Source organism: Rhincodon typus, chromosome 21 (genome assembly GCF_021869965.1).
Source record: "Rhincodon typus isolate 14 chromosome 21, sRhiTyp1.1, whole genome shotgun sequence".
Taxonomy (NCBI): domain Eukaryota; kingdom Metazoa; phylum Chordata; class Chondrichthyes; order Orectolobiformes; family Rhincodontidae; genus Rhincodon; species Rhincodon typus.
The window spans coordinates 26,707,825-26,724,092 of record NC_063352.1 but is presented as its reverse complement, the minus strand read 5'-3'; the positions used below and the strand labels follow the sequence as shown (position 1 = coordinate 26,724,092).

General features: G+C 40.5%; 1 protein-coding gene across 1 annotated transcript in view; it reads right to left on the bottom strand.

The window, feature by feature from the left end:
- The window catches only part of LOC109910488 (trinucleotide repeat containing adaptor 6A), a 99,358-nt gene that overhangs the window by 30,271 nt on the left and 52,819 nt on the right, over positions 1–16,268 (bottom strand). The window contains exon 5 of the mRNA XM_048609709.1: positions 10,322–12,922. Coding sequence (XP_048465666.1) covers positions 10,322–12,922 — 2,601 coding nt within the window. The remainder of the gene's footprint in view (positions 1–10,321; positions 12,923–16,268) is intronic.

The following is a 16,268-nucleotide window of genomic DNA, read 5'->3' as shown; positions in this document are numbered from 1 at the left end:
CTCCATACTGTTGTCTCTGACTCCAGCATCGGCAGTTCTTGCTATCTCCAAATTGTTACCTGTGCTGGGTATACTGGTAAGTTTACAATTCCATTTGAATTAACAAACAAATTATTAACAAGCATAAATATTAAAAGCTGTTTGACAATTTATAATAGTCAAAATCAGCATTCAAATTTCATTTGTTCAATCAGATCTATGGGATTCAAGAAAGAAACAGATATGTTTCTGATGAAAAGTGGGATAAAGGGCTATGGAGAGCAGGCAGGAAAGTGGAGTTGAGACGAGGACAAGATCAGCCATGGCAGAGTGGGCTCAAAGGGATGAACTGCCTACTCCCGCTCCCAATTCTTATATTCTTATGAAGAGCTGAATAGTCTACTCCTGCTCCTATTTTCTGTGTCTAGGTTTTCTACAAATATGAGGATAGCACAGGAGAGTGGTTTTGGGGTTAATGATCAGCCATGACCTAACTGAATAGAACCTCAAAGTTGCTACCCAAGTTGTCAGGGTTGTAAAGGTGTATGGTGTGTTGACTTTTATTGGTAGGGGAATTGAGGTTAAAGAGCTGTGAGGTCATGCTGCAGCTCTAAAAAACTCTGGTTAGACCACACTTGGAATATTGTGTTCAGTTCTGGTCACCTCATTACAGGAAAGATGTGGAAGCTTTAGAGAGGGTGCAGAGGAGATTTACCAGGATGCTGCCTGGACTGGAGGGCAGGTCTTAGGAGGAAAAGTTGAGGGAGCTAGGGCTTTTCTCATTGGAACGAAGGAGGATGAGAGGTGACTTGGTAGAGGTATACAAGATGATGGGAGGCATAGATAGAGTGGATTGTCAGAGACTTTTTGCCAGGGTGGAAATTACTATTACGAGGGGGCATAATTTTAAGGTGATTGCAGGAAGGTATAGAGGAGAGGTCAGAGGTAGGTTTTTTACACAGACAGTGGTGGGCATGTGGAATGCGCTGCCAGCAGTGGTAGTGGAGTCAGATAATTTGGAGACTTTTAAGCGACTCTTGGATAGGCACATGGAGAATAGTAAAACGTGGGCTGTGCAGGGTAGACTGATCTCAGTAGGATAACAGGTCGGCAGAACATCGTGGACCAAAGGGCCTGTATTGTGCTGTACTGTTCTATGTTCTAAGAACAGGCTGAATGGGGTACTTCTGTTACTATGGCCCTAAAGAGAAAGTATGAGAAAAGACTGGCAGCCAATGTAAAAGGGATTCCAAAAGTCTTCCACTAGGGCACAAGAAGTAAAAAGGATGGTTGTAAAAAAAAGTACAGCCAATTAGGAACCAAAAAGCATATTGATGCACTGAGTTAGAGGCATGATTGAGATATGGAATTAGCGCTGTGCACCCAAAAACGATGTCAGTGAAAGTTGCGGTAGTTAAGATCCTGTGTGGACTAAAATTGAGAAGGGACATATTGGAACGGCTGTACTTACAATTGACAAGTCACCAGGACCAGGTAGAGTCATAGTCATACAGCACGGAAACAGACCCTTCAGTTCAACTCATCCACACTGACTGGACATCCCAGTGTAACCTAGTCCCATTTGCCAGCATTTAGTCCATATCCCTCTAAACCCTTCCCATTCATGTACCGATCCAGATGTCTTTTAAAATGTTGTAACTATACCTGCCTCCACCACTTCCTCTGGCAGCTCATTCTGTACACGCTTCACCCTCGCATGAAAAAGTTACCCGATAGGTCCTTTTTAAATCTTTCCTCTCTCACTTTAAATCTATGCCTTGTAGTTTGAGACTTTCTCCCCACTAGGAAAATGACTGACTATTCACACTATCCACACCCCTCAAGTTTTTATAAAACTCTAAGGTCACCCCCCACATACATCTGAGGATAATGAAAGTAGAAATTGCAGAGCCACTGGTCAATATCTTTTAGTCCTCCTTAGTAGGGCTGATGACAGAAATGGTGAGTCGCAATGTTTCACACTTGTTCATAAACGGGTGCATAATTAAACCCAGCAACTACAGGCCAGTTAATTTAACCCTGGTGGTTTGAAAACTTTTAGAAATTATAATCCAGAATAAACTCAACAGTTGCTTGGACAAATGAGGATTAATTAAAAAAATATCCGAGCTGGCTTTTCTTAAAGGCAAACTACGTTTATTTACTTTGCAGGCTTTTTTGTTGATGAGGGCAATGAAGTTGATGTGCGTAGAATTCCAAAGGTCCCCCAAAGTATCACGTAGCAGGCTCATCAACAAAGCTAATGTAATGAAAAGGACAGCAGCAGCATGGATACAAAACTAGCCAAATGACAGAAAACAGTAGCAATGAACAGTTGCTTTGGAGTTCAGAGGACAGCATGAAGTGGAGTTCCTGTGTGATTGGTTTTAGGACCACTGCTTTACTGATCTATATTAATAAGATGACAGAACTTGCAAGTAATGTAAACTGAGGAGCTAGGCTGTGGTAGACTTCAAGATAACTTATACAGGCTGGCAGAAAGAATGGACACAGCAGATTATACTGTATGTAGAGATACGTGAATTAGGAAGAAAGAAGAAAGGCAATATAAAAAAGGATACAATTCGAAAAGAACAGCAGGAATAGAGGAACCTGGGGATATACATCTACAAATCTATGAAAATAGCAGGGCAAGTTGAGAAAAGGGTTAATAAGGCATAAGTAATTCCAGACTTGACAAATACAAGCACAGTATAGAAAGTAAAGACAAAGATAAGCTAATCAGCTTCAACTGCAGTACTTTGTTCAATTCTAGGTACTTTACTTTAGGAAGAATAAGATGGATGTATTAGAGGAAATACAGAAGATTTGAGAATGGATCCAGAGTAACGATTTCAGTTACACAGGTAGAATATGGAAACTAGAACTGATCACCTGAGAGAAGGTTGAGAGGAAATTTGCCTGAAGTATTTAAAGTTATGTAGAGTCAGACAGACTAGGTAGAAAGAACCAGTAAACACAACTTAATGTGATTGGCAAATGAATCAGGGAGACATGGAAGAAACGTTTTTTTGAACAGCTTGTAATTAGGAAAGGAATGCACTACCTGGCAGTAGCGAAGCAAATTCTAATCAATGGTTTTCAAAAGAGAACTGAATAACCATCAGAAAATATTTGCAAGGCTACAAGGAAAGGAGGGCAAGTGGTGAATCAAGCTGAGCTGTGCTCGAGGACAGCTCATATGGATTAGATGGGTCTATTAGGTTTCTTTCTGTTCTGTAACTATTCTATGATTCAAAGATGCAAGTGGTCAACTGTACTATACAATTGACCAATTAACTTTTAAATTTATAGCAAGCATAGAAGACAGCTGTAATTTAAACCGTAAAATCTTTACTATGTTCCTGATGAGGCCAGTGGATGTCCTTTGTATCATCCCTCTAGATGGTATTATTTCCCACAAGGTAGAATTCAGCCAGCTGAATTAGTACATTAGCCACTACACTAAAGGTCCAGTAGATTGGTACAAGAGGCTTTAAAGTACAGAATAACAGATGTTTACATTTCTTGGCACTTTACTTGCCAACACCCTTATTACTGTGCATGTTTTAAGTCTAATTTCTTTCCCGCTTGGAACAATCTATCCAAGGAAGACCTAACACCACTCAGTCAATTCCTAGATGAGTAAACCTGAATTATTTGTATAGTCAGTCTCCAAACGAACACCTGTGCCTCATTGTAGACAGCTGAGCAATAATACCTCTGTCCAATAGACCCATGTGCTACCATTTAATAGCACTTGAACAATAACAATAAATGAGGTTGTTCAGCCTCACCAAGGATTCCTTGGCTTCTTCATCATGATACTTCAAACCACAACTTCATCTTCACCAGTTCTAATTTTATCCTTACCTTTCAAAACCTATGCTACCCTTCATCTCAAAATACCCAGCATTGTAACCTCTCTGATACTCCACCCTTTTCACTCCTTGCATGAATAATTATCCCTCAATGTACAAGAACGAATAAGGCAATAGTGGAAGGTAAAAAACAGGTAGCGATAACCAGAGTATGAAAAGCTTAGACTATAAAAATGATAAGAATGCATCAAACAAAGGTCTTAGCAGGGGATACAGGTTGAAAAGACAGAATTAAAACCTCATTACGCAAATGCTCATAGCATTTGTAATAAAGACAGAAGTTGATAACACAAAAGAAAAGAAAAGAAAAAGGAAAGTGAGCGGGGTAGCTCTGTAAATAAAAGAGGAGATCAGTAATGAGCAATGATCTTGGTTCAGGAGACCAAGACACAGAAGAAATACCAAAGGAAATCACTGGTGTGAGTATTTGCAACTCCGCAACAGCTGCTACACCATAGGTCACAGCATAAATCAAGAAATGACAGAGCCAAAAGCCACACAAATTTAAAAGAGAGACAGATCGAGCTGTTGCTCCTCCAATTACAGACTCTTTCACCACCCACCCCCCACCCCACAAGGCTAACTGCTCCAGCTCTTCCAATCATAGGCTCCCATTCCCCTGCTCTAGCTGTTCAAAAGACAACAACAGGGGCAGCAGTAAAGGCAAGAGGGGGAACTGAAGCAGTCACTCCGCCTGGTCTTGCTGCTATAGTTACCAAATTATTTAGTTTTGAAGTATGGCAAGAAATTGCTTCTACTATTCAGCTACAATAACCTAAATAAGTTAAAGCAGTATTTGTTTTTGAGGTTTATAGCTGAGTTCAGATAAACAAGGTAAATAAGCTTTCGCAACTTCAGTTTTTAATATTATTTCCAAAAAAGTTGGCTCACATTAATAAACCCATGGGATTAGGAATCCTTGTCAAGTAGGGGATTTGTACACATGCTTAAGTCTGGGTGAAAACTGTCCTGCCATATACTTGATTCAAACAATTTGGCAACAGTGATATTAATTTCCAAATCCATTCTGTCTTCTTAATGGTGGTATTCCATTCATATTAGTTTCACACTCCACAGTTTCCAAGAAGTGAAACTCAAATTGCATGAAATGCATTTTTATAGACTGGTCCTCATTCTGTGTTCCAATGGCACTAAGACACCCTGCAAGTCTCGTCCCTAAAATACTTTGTTTACACTAGATATTTATAAATAGGATCTAGGGGCTGTTTACATCAGATATTATAGACTACATTGCATTATTCACACAATCTTGACTTATAAGGTCAGTCCTGTGTTCAAGTGTGCGTCATTTTAAAGACTTTTTAAATACTTGCACATTCTACTTTCTATATCACTACAATTTGTGACAGGTTGTAGATATTTTTAAGTCAACCTGTTCAGACATGTTATGACACACCTCTAGATCAAGTGAGACTTGAACCAAGACCTTCTGGTTCAGAGGCAGGGACACTACCACTGTGCAACAAAACTCCCTTAGCGCAGGGTGCATCTTCACTCTGCTTTTGTTTTCTGTTAAGCCAAAATGCAGAAGCCGGAACATAGCTTTGTCTAGCCTGTCAGGATGGGGAAATTTATTAGAAGATATTTTGACAGCAAGCTTATCTCTATATTTCTGTACAGACCTTCAATGTCCATTGTAAAATATTTGGCATTAGGGATTGTGGTGATTGAGTTAACCATCTCAAGAATGTGATGCGTGTCTTGAATGCAACAGAGTGTTTATGTGCTAAGGGTTCCAACAGCTCACTAATTCACTGACATGAGGTGCATTAGCAGAGGAAAAGAAAGAAAAAATCATTGAAATGCGAATGTTATTAAATGGTTAGCTTCATGAAACAGAATTAATTTATGTGACGCTGAAAACTGAATTTAGATTTGAAATGCAAAGTGTACGAAATCTTTTGATATTGTGAACAGAATTACCTGTTAGTCTGGACTGTGACATGAACTACACATCAGGTGGACTGCGTGGTTAAAGGAGGCAACTAGGGACGGCAATAAATACTAGCCAGCCAGCAATGCCCACATCCCACAAATGAATAAAAGAACTACTTTCCCCAGTTGCAATGCCAATCCTGTAGGCACGGTGAACAGAATGTCAACTTAATACACCCTGAAAAATGCAGAAAGTGACAAGAATCTAAGCCTCTGGATCCTGAGAACAAATAATCCAAGAGAGAAAACAATTCCTCAGCACTTCAACGAAAATTAAAGAACAGGCAGAAAAAGTTATGTAGTCGATTAAGAGTTTCATTTTGTGGGAAGTTTGACAATATTTGAAGATGAGAAAATACTTAGTTTTTCTCCTTAAAGCAGAGAAGGATGGGAAAAAAATTCAGGGAGGAGAAAACTACATTTCTTGTAGTTTAAGAGGATGATGGCACCAGTTTCAAGTGTCATAAAATGACATTAGATACCACATCGAAGAGGAAAAACTACACCGGACAGCGTGCAGATAAGTGGTAGCACTTAGAAAGCCAGCAGAGACGAAATGGGCTAAATACCTTCTACGAGAAATGATTCACTAAGCAAAGATATAGATATGGTTTAGAATGTCAGGACAAAAGTGGAAGGACAGTAGGGAGCGAGGATCAAAAGACTAAAGGACATTTCCTAATATGCATTGTTGCAGAGATAGAACAGAGCAAGGTCATACAGGGATTTGTAAATGAAGCTAAATGAAGGGAAACGAAGTCTGAATTCAATGTACTGAATAATGGGTTACAATTAGGGGGGGTGGTAAGAATAGGTGATGACTGGTAAAAGGGTTTGATTAAGTTGAAATTTACACAGATTGACATTCAGGATACTGAAGACAGCACAAATGGACACTAAGCACTGGGGAAGTTCTGTTAAAAATAGTTCATGTGTGGATTGCGTTGCAGAGTTAAAGGCTAGTAGTTTTGGTGCCAAGAAACAGGGTTTGAATCTCTGAACCAGATTGAACACGTATTTGGCCACACCAGCATAACAAACTATGTAAATAAAATATACACTGCTCAACATAAAACAGGAATTAGAAAATATAGTGAAATTATTCCTACAGAAAATTAGTAATGGAGGATAAGGAGATGACAAACAAATTGAACAGGTATTTTGCATTGGTCTTCACCAGGGAGTACACAAGTAACATCCCAGAAATAGTTCAAATTGAAAAAGGGAGGAAAGAATTCAAGAAAATTACAATTACCAGAGAAGTAGTACCAAGTAAACCACTGGAACTGCAAGTTATCAAGCTGATGGATTTCATCTTAGGGTCTTAAAAGGAGGAGTAGCGAGATCGTTGAAATGCTGATTTTAATTTTCCAACACTCATTAGATTTGGGGCTGGTTCATTTAGATTGGAAAATAGCTAATGTAACTCTTATTCAAAAAAGGGAGACACGCAGAAAGCTGGAAACTATAGGCCAGTTAGCTTAACATCTATCATGGGGAAAATGATAGCTGCTTTCATTAAACATGTTATATACCAGGTGTATGGATAAGTTCAAGATAACCAGGCACAGCTGATATGTGGTTGTATCAAGAGGAAATCATATTTATGATTTATTGGAGTTCTTTGAAGAAGTAACTTTTGCTGTGGATACAGGGGAACCAGTGAATACTTGGATTTCCAGAAGGCATTCGATAAAGTGTCTCAAAGGTTATTGTGAAAATTAAAAGCTAATGATATTGGGATAACATGTTGGCATGGATAGAAGACTAACAAGAAACCAAGTAAGAAAAGATAGGTCTTTTTCAGGCTGGCAGGATATCATGGGTGCATCACGAGGTAGGTGTTGAGGACTCAATTCTTTACAATTTATATAATTAATTTGGATGAAGGGACTGAAGGTCTGGTCGCTAAATTTGATGGTACAATGGTAGGTAGGAAAGCAAGTTGTGAAGAGGGCATAAGGAGCCTATAAAGGGATATAGATAGATTAAGAGAGTGGGCAAAGATCTGGCAAATGGGGCATAATGTGGGAAAGTGAGAAACTGTCCATTTTGGCAGAAAGATTTAAAAAGGTATAGTACCAATATGACGAGAAGTTGAAGAGCTCTGAGATACAGAGAGATCTGGGTGTCCAAGTGCATGAATCACAGGTGGTTAGTGTGCAGGTATAGCAAGCAATCAGGAAAGCTATGAGAATGTTGTGTTTCATTGTGAGGAACTGAATGCAAGAGTAGGGAGTTTATGATTCAGTTATACATGGCATTACAGAGATCACATCTGGAATACTGCGTGCAGTGGTCACTGTACTTACAGAAGGATGCTAACGCACTGGAAGCAGCTCAGAGAAGGTTTATTACACGAATACGTGGAATGACGGGATTGCCTTATGAAAAAAAGGCTTGGTTTTTATTTGAGCTTAGAAGAGCGAGAGATGACTTAAACGAAACAAAGATGATCCTGAGGGGACTTGACCAGGCACATGAGGAAAGTATGTTTCTTTCTGTGCGAAAGATTATAAAACTAGCACCTGTCTAAAAAGTCTCCCAATTAAGACACACGAGGAACAAAAAAAATTCTCAGAAGGTCGAGTGTCTCTGGAATTTTCTTCCAGAACAGGCAGTGAATACAGAATCATTGAAACTTTTAAGGCTGAGGTAGACAGATTCTGGATTATCAAAGTGTGAAAGATTATTGCAGGTATGCAGTAATATAGAGTGGAGACTAAAATCAGATCAGACATGATCTTATTGAATGGCAGATCAGGCTTGAAGGGCTAAGTGGCTTGCTCTTATCACTTGCTCATTTGAAAACCTAACTACAATTAGTCTTTGACATTATAATTACCACCATACCGTCAACCTATCATAAATAGTACCATATACCCAAGGGCTGAAACTGGGCCCATTATCAATAGCTACACTACGGTATGTTTTTGTCTATTAAACTATGGTTAACCATAATTAGACAATTGTTAATTATATGGTGTGTTTAATAAAGAAAATGTCTCAAAATGCTTAATTGAAGCATTATAAAAACTAACACGATTACAAGAGAAGGTATTAGAACATATGACCAAAAACTTAATTTTTTTAAGAAGTGTGTCTTAAACCAGGAGAAATAAATGGAATGCTTGAGAGATAGAGGTTTAACAAATGGACTCCAAAGACCACAGCCTAGGCAGCTAAAGATACTACCAGCAGACTTAATACAATTAAACCCAAACTATAAGAGGCTATAACTGGAAAAGCACTGAGCAGAGTTCAGGGCCAGAGGCAAAGAGAGACAGAGAGACAGAGAGACAACAATAGCTCTAATCACAGGCTCACGAAATGGACCAGATTAAGGGAACAGGTGCAGAAAAGTAAAAAAAGTGAATCACCTTGCTTCTGCTGAAACCAAAATACAGTCAAGGATCATTGGTATCCAATGTCACGAGTATAAAGGCAGCACAAGAACCTGAGAAGTAACAGCAGAAAGTAGACCTCATTCACAGACGCCATTCCACTCTGCTTGTCTTTACCCAAGGTGCTGCACTCCTGGATTGCCTTGATTATTCCCTTTAGATTTTAAATGGTCCTTCAGCTCTTTAGTGTATACCTTATCTGTGGCTAAGGTCATGTGAATTGCCAGCACATTGGTCCCAGTACAGTCTATCCTAATAGAACAGCCTAGTACAGGTACCAGTACCCCATGAATCGTAACCATTTCTTCCCAGCTGCACATTGTCTAATCTACTTGACCCTATGCCAAATGGCATGAGACTCAGGTCACAATCCAGACTCTCTCTACTTCTGATGTTCTGCGTTTTAATTTGACCCAGAAGTCCTTAAACTCTCTCAGCAGAACATCTATGGTTCCATGTACGTTGCTGGTTCCTGTAGAGATCTATGCAGGCACACTGAGATAACATGATCTCAAAAGAAACAGTAGAAAAAGGAACGCATTAGTATCGGATGAATTGGACAACATGCTTGGGTAAATAAATCCATCTAATTTACCAGCAAATTCTCACACATAGCCCATCTGGTCATATTTGTACATGTCATAGGTTTATGAACGGGAAGTAGCATTCAATGAAAATTAAACTCTGTTTTTAAATCCAATAAGAGTAACGGATATTCCAATCATTTAAAAAACTTCATCTACAGACTCAAAATAAATAATTCTTCCAAACGATGCAAATTTCAAAATCCTAATGCAGTTTTTAAAATTCTGAATTTCATTCAGACCTTTCACAGAAACTAACCAGACAGAAACAAAATCCACCCTGTTGGGAAATACACACTCATCACAGCCGAACATTTTTAACGACTAGATCTGAGAGTGTAGCAAGGAATTAATAAACAAACGTATGTACACAATAGATACACAGGTCGAGGTACTGGAACTGATACAGTCCAATTTCTCATTAAGATTTGCAAATACACTGTAGAGAACAGAACAAATTAGAACCTCAAATTTCACTCTTCGTTTCACTGAAGGTGTGAATCAGTGTTAAACTTACCAGAGCCACTGTTTTCTTTGTTTTGCATGGCACTTGGCGGTGGCATTTGCTGTGGCAACTGTTGTGGCGGCGTCTGCTGCAGTGCTGGCGGGGGCTGAACCTGCGCTGGCTGCTCGGAGTTGTTGCCACTACTGTGTGTGTTTTTGTTCCACATATTCACACCTTTGTAGTTATACTTGCTCGGGTCACCCCAGGCAGCGGTGCCATCGTCAATTTCCATTTTGCGGCGAATAGACTCTGGAGAAGGTTCCTCCCAGCCCGTAGGTTCTTCCTCTTTTGACGGAGCTGGCATTGGGCCATTGAGCCAGCCAGAGCCAGAGGATTTATTAGGTGGTGGTGCAGCTCCCCAAGAGCCATTACTGTCCTGCTGCTTAGTCCAGTCTGCAGAGCTATTCGGTTTGGCAGGCTCACCCCAGCCTGAAGTACCATTGGGGTTTGAACTGTTGCTACTTGCCCAAGTGCTTCGGCCTGTGCCTGGTCTCCCAGATCTATCACCATCATTGTCCCAGTTGGCTGAATTACTCTTCTGGGAATCCGCCCACTGGCCATTCCTTGAATTTTCTCCCCATCCATCAACTCCAGAAATTCCCCAGCCTTGGTTTGATTTCTGCCCATCAACCCATCCTTGCTTGACCTTTTGTGCATCATTCCATGCAGCTGACTTGTCTTCTTTATTACCTCCCCACGTTTGATTACTCTTAACCAATCCTGTAGCAGCAGAATTATTCTCCCAACCCCCTTGGCTGCTCGAGCCTTTGGTGTCTCCCCACCCTGTGTTGCAAGAGACTGTAGCAGACTTTGGATCGCCCCATCCAGATACTGATGAGGTATCATTACTGATAGGGCCAGGCCCATCCCCCCACCCCCCTGAGTTAGAAGTTTGAGAAACACAACCTCCCCAGGCTTCTGTTCCATTGTCAGTTTTTTTCTCACTCTTTGCTGAAGGTTCAATATCCCAGGCAGTGTTTTGTTTGATTGGAGTCTGCCCCCAACCTGTATTGGAAAGGACACGTGGGTCCAAGTCAGTTCTAGTCAGAATACTTTGGACCATTCCAGGTTGATCAGGTTTCCTTTTTTCACCACGTCTGCTATTGCCATCACCACTTCCCACACTCATTCTATCATGTCGACTCCCTGTGCTCTCTGTGCTCCCTTCACTGTCCGCTGTACCTGACGTTGATGGAGTTCTAACCCACATATTGTTCTGTTCACTTGGCTGACACGTAGAATTCTGATTTTGACCACAAAGAGCATCATCTAGACTTTTCCATCCATTTGTTCCCTTCCTGTTACAACTTCCATTTAGACCATTATTGGAATGCTGATTGTTAGGCAGTTTGCTCCATTCCCCATTTGAGATATTAGTGCCAGTGTTCGCGTTTGGTGCCAAGTTTCCCCAGACTCTTCTAGTCCCCCCGGAGCCTGTATTATTCCCTGCCCCCCAACTCATATTATGGGTGTTGACCACACCAGATTCCCAAGCAACTCCCCCTCGATTGCTTCCACCATTACTTCTGTAGACAGTACTCCCAGATCCATTGACAGCAGATTGTGCTACAGTTGCATTCACAGTGTCGCCACAAGTTTGTCCCAAATTACTGCTCAAGCCTGGACATTTTTCTCCAGAGTAGTTAGTGCCAGATGTACCCCAAGTAGTACCATTAGACCCACTGTTCATTCCTTCGCCAATTCCTCCATTGCCTGGTTTAGAAACGGAAGTGCCATTTGTAATTGAAGTGGCCTGAAGCTGAGATGGGTTTACTGTGCTCATTCCTAAGGGTACACCCCAGGCCCCAGGCCCTGTAAGTTTAGGCAGTTCACTTGTCTGCATCGAACTAGTAGAGTTTGGTAAGCTAGAGGTCAAAGGGTTAGTAGTGTTATTTGGTCCATTCATTTCAGTGTTAAGATTTTGAGGTTGACCACTGAATGAAATGTTCCTTGTACCATTAACTTCTACATCTGAATTCTCCTGCATACCTTCCCAAGAACCATGAACTGACAGTTCCATATTAACACTCTGATTATTTAGGATTTGACCTACAGTGCTACGTTGAACATTGTTGCCAGAATTGCTACCTGGCATAGGTCCTTGCACAGCATTTCCATCATTTTCTAAAACAGGCCAACCGCCCAGGTTGGTAGTTGATGTGGAACCTATGCTGCCCCAAGCATTCAGTTTACCATGGTCATTTTCTGGTTTGCCATCTCCGTTTTCTGATGAAACCTGACATGTGCTTGACAAAGGGCCTCGAGGTCCTCCCCAAGGCCCATTAATACTTCCATTTCCTACATTATTGCCGACATTTCCAACTACAAACTGACTTGAAGAACCATTTCCACTGCTTGTTCTGTTGCTATCACCATCTGTGCTCCCCGAAGCCATGATATTGAGGTTCTTCTCTGACCCAGAGCTTGAAGCAGAGTCAACGTCCATACATTCTGAAGCCAACTCTGGGTCACTGCCAGTGATTGAAGGCCAGGCTTCTTTGTCAGACCCGTCTACAATAACTTTATCCCAATTTGAAGAAGAGTCACCATTGGTAGAGACGGGTCCCCAGTGAGAGTTTTCATAATGCGATCCCAAACCACTGTGGTTTAAATCTGTAAGAAAAACAGGAATCTGAAGTTTACATTTTAACATTTAGCAATAGCACAGAATCAAGTTACCATTGGATCAATCTTTCAAACACATTCATACTAAAGTCTCGCTGATACTTAATTTAGTACTGGAAAAGTGCTAATAGCCATTTCAATTCCTTTGCTTGACAATCCGCAAGTGCAGCCACCATACGGATATTTGGAATTTCAAAATGGATCTATGGACCCGATTGTAACCTCTCATGAAAAGAGACTTTTGTAAATTCTTAAAACTGTACTTTAAAGAAAGAGAACTTATAGTACGTGCAATCAAGAGGATAAAGATTCCTCCCACTCTGCAAAAAGAAATTGATCTTAAAAAGGTATTTCTTAGTGAACTTCTCAATCCTACTAGTTTGTGATCAATGCACCACCCCAAGAAAAACACAATCCAATTTCGAGAGCCACCAGCACAGAACCTCTGCCGCTGTGATTCTGAAAGATTCCATACATAAACCATACTCCTGGTTTCTTCAATCCACATAATATTAGTAAAGGAACATAGCAATAAACATACAAACATGTTCTTTCAAAAAGCAAACAAAATGCTGAATCATATTGCTAGTTGCTAGATCACAGCAGAATAGATCATATTGAAATTATACAAGTGCCCAAGTTATACAGTATCTCAATTAATATTCAGTTTCGATAGCAACAAACAAGAGAGTAAATACACAGGTTCTGCATTAATCCAGACATGATCCAACAGGCTGGTTATTGGTACTCAAGCAAATTATGATCAAAGGCTACAAAAAATATACTTGATGTTTAATAGGGCAAGCAAGACAAATCTGGACGACTATTGCCAAGGAATGACAAGACTGTCAGACCAATGGTTTACTCTGGTGCTGGGAGAATTTAGGAACAATGTAGCTTCACTATACAAAATGATAAACACAAAGTGACCTTCAGACAGAATAATGTCAGTGAAAACTTTAGTACAAGACTGAGATGAGGAATAGAAAGGGGAATTGTGTTTTTAACTTGGCAATACTGAATAAGTATGGGTCAACTATCCCTTTTATCTGTAGATACTCTGCAGCCTTACAAAAACAGCTGTATTTTTTTTATGATACTACCTGCAGAGCCTGGAACAGAGAGCTAATTCTGAGTTCCTTTCAGGCTGCTATGCAAAAACTTGTAGTTGGCAAATTGTTGAGGGCAATTCTAATCATTTATAATTTTAATCTGCTGGTAAGTGCAAGTAGCCGCTCTTTCTACAAGATTATTTTGCATCATTAACCAAATGTGATTGATGAATATAAAGTTGACAAGATAAATATACATAAGTGTTATGTTAAAGCATGGACAGAGAAGAATTTGTTAAGTGTGCACAAGAAAACTCTCTTATTCAGTATGTGGATGCACATACTAGAGAAAGAGCAAAACTTGACCTTCTCTTGGGAAATAAGGCAGGGCAAGTGACTATGGTGTCAGTGGGTGATTACTTTGGAGCCAGTGCATAATTCTATTTATTTTAAAGTAGTTATGGAAAAGAATAGAGCTGATCAAAAAGTTAAAAGTTCTAAATTGGAGTCAAGCCAATTTTGACAGTATTAAGAACTTTCAAAAGTTGATTGGGGGCAGATATTTGCAGGTAAAGGGACGGCTGAAACGTGGGAAGACTTCAAAAATGAGATAACGAATGTACGGAGACTGTTTGTTCCCCTTAGGGTGAAATGGGAGGCTGGTAGGTACAGGGAGTGCTGGATGACTACAGAAATTGAGGCCGTGGTCAAGAAAAAGAAAGGAAGCATATGTCAGAAATAGACAGCAGGGATTGAGTAAATTCCTGTAAGAGTATAAGTGCAGTAGTATACTTGAGAGAAAATCAGGAGGGGTAAAAAGGAGACATGAGATTGCTTTGGCAAATAGGGTTAAGGAGAATCCAAAGGGATTCTATAAATACACTAACGACAAAAGAGTAACTAGGGAGAGAACAGTCCAACTTAAAGATCAGCAAGGCCGCCTGTTTGAAACTGCGGGAGATGCTAAATGAGTATTTTGCATCACTGCTTACTGTGGAGAAGGATACGGGAGCTAAAGAACTTGGGGAAATAAATAGCAATGTCTTGAAAAGTGCTCAAGTTACAGAAGTGGTGGTACTGGATATCTTAAAATGCATAAAGGTGGATAAATCCCTGGGACCTGATTAGGTGTACCCTTGAACTTTGTGGGAAGCTAAGGAAATGATTGCTGGATCCCTTGCTGAGCTATTTATATCATCGATAGCCACAGGTCAGGTGGTGGAAGACTGGACGTTGGCTAATGTGGTGCCATTAAGGTGGTAAGAAAAAGCCACAGAACTATACATCGGTGAGCCTGACGTCAGTGGCAAGCAAGTTGTTGGAGGGGATTCCGAGGGACAGAATTCACACGCATTTGGAAAGGTAAGACCTGATTAGGGATAGTTAGCATTGCCTTGTGCATGGGAAAGTGTGTCTCAATAACTTGGTTGAGTTGACGAAGAGGACTGAAGAAGGCAGAGTGATGCTTGTTGTCTATATAGACTTCAGTATAGTATTCGACAAGGTTCGGTGAGGTAGACTGGTTAGCAAGGTTAGATCAAATGGAATACAGGAGAAATAGCCATTTGGATACAAAACTGGCTCGAAGGTAGGAGACAGATGATGGTGAAGGGTTTTTTTTTTGGGCTGAAGCCTGTGACCAGTGGTGTACGCAAGGATCAGTGCTGGGTCCACTGCTTTTTGACATTTATATAAATGATTTCAATGGGAATATAGGAGGTATGCTTAGTAACTTGGCAGATGACACCAAAATTTGTGGTGTAGCGGACAGGGAAGGAGGTTACCTCAGAGTACAACAGGACCTTGTTGAGATGTGCTGAAGAGTGGCAGATGGAGTTTAATCTAGATAAACGTGAGGTAAGACATTCTGGTAGGGCAAATCAGGGCAGGACTTGTACACAATAGTAAGGTCCTGGGAATGTTGCTGAACAGAGACCTGAGTGAAGATTCATAGTTCCTTGAAAGTGGAGTCACAGGTTGACAGGATAAGTTAAGGCAGTGTTTAGTATACTTGCCTTTATTGGTCAGTGCATTGAGTATAGGAGTTGGGAGGTCATGTTGCACCTGTACAGGACATTGGTTAGCCCACTTTTGGAATACTGCATTCAGTTCTGGTCTCCCTGAGGTATGAAAGATGTTTGAAACTTGAAAGGGTTCAGAAAAGATCTGCAAAGATGTTGCCAAGGTTGGAGGATTTGAGCTATAGGGAGAAGCCGAATAGACTGGGGCTATTTGTCCTGGAGCATCAGTGGGGGAGGGGTGACTTTATAGAGGTTTATACA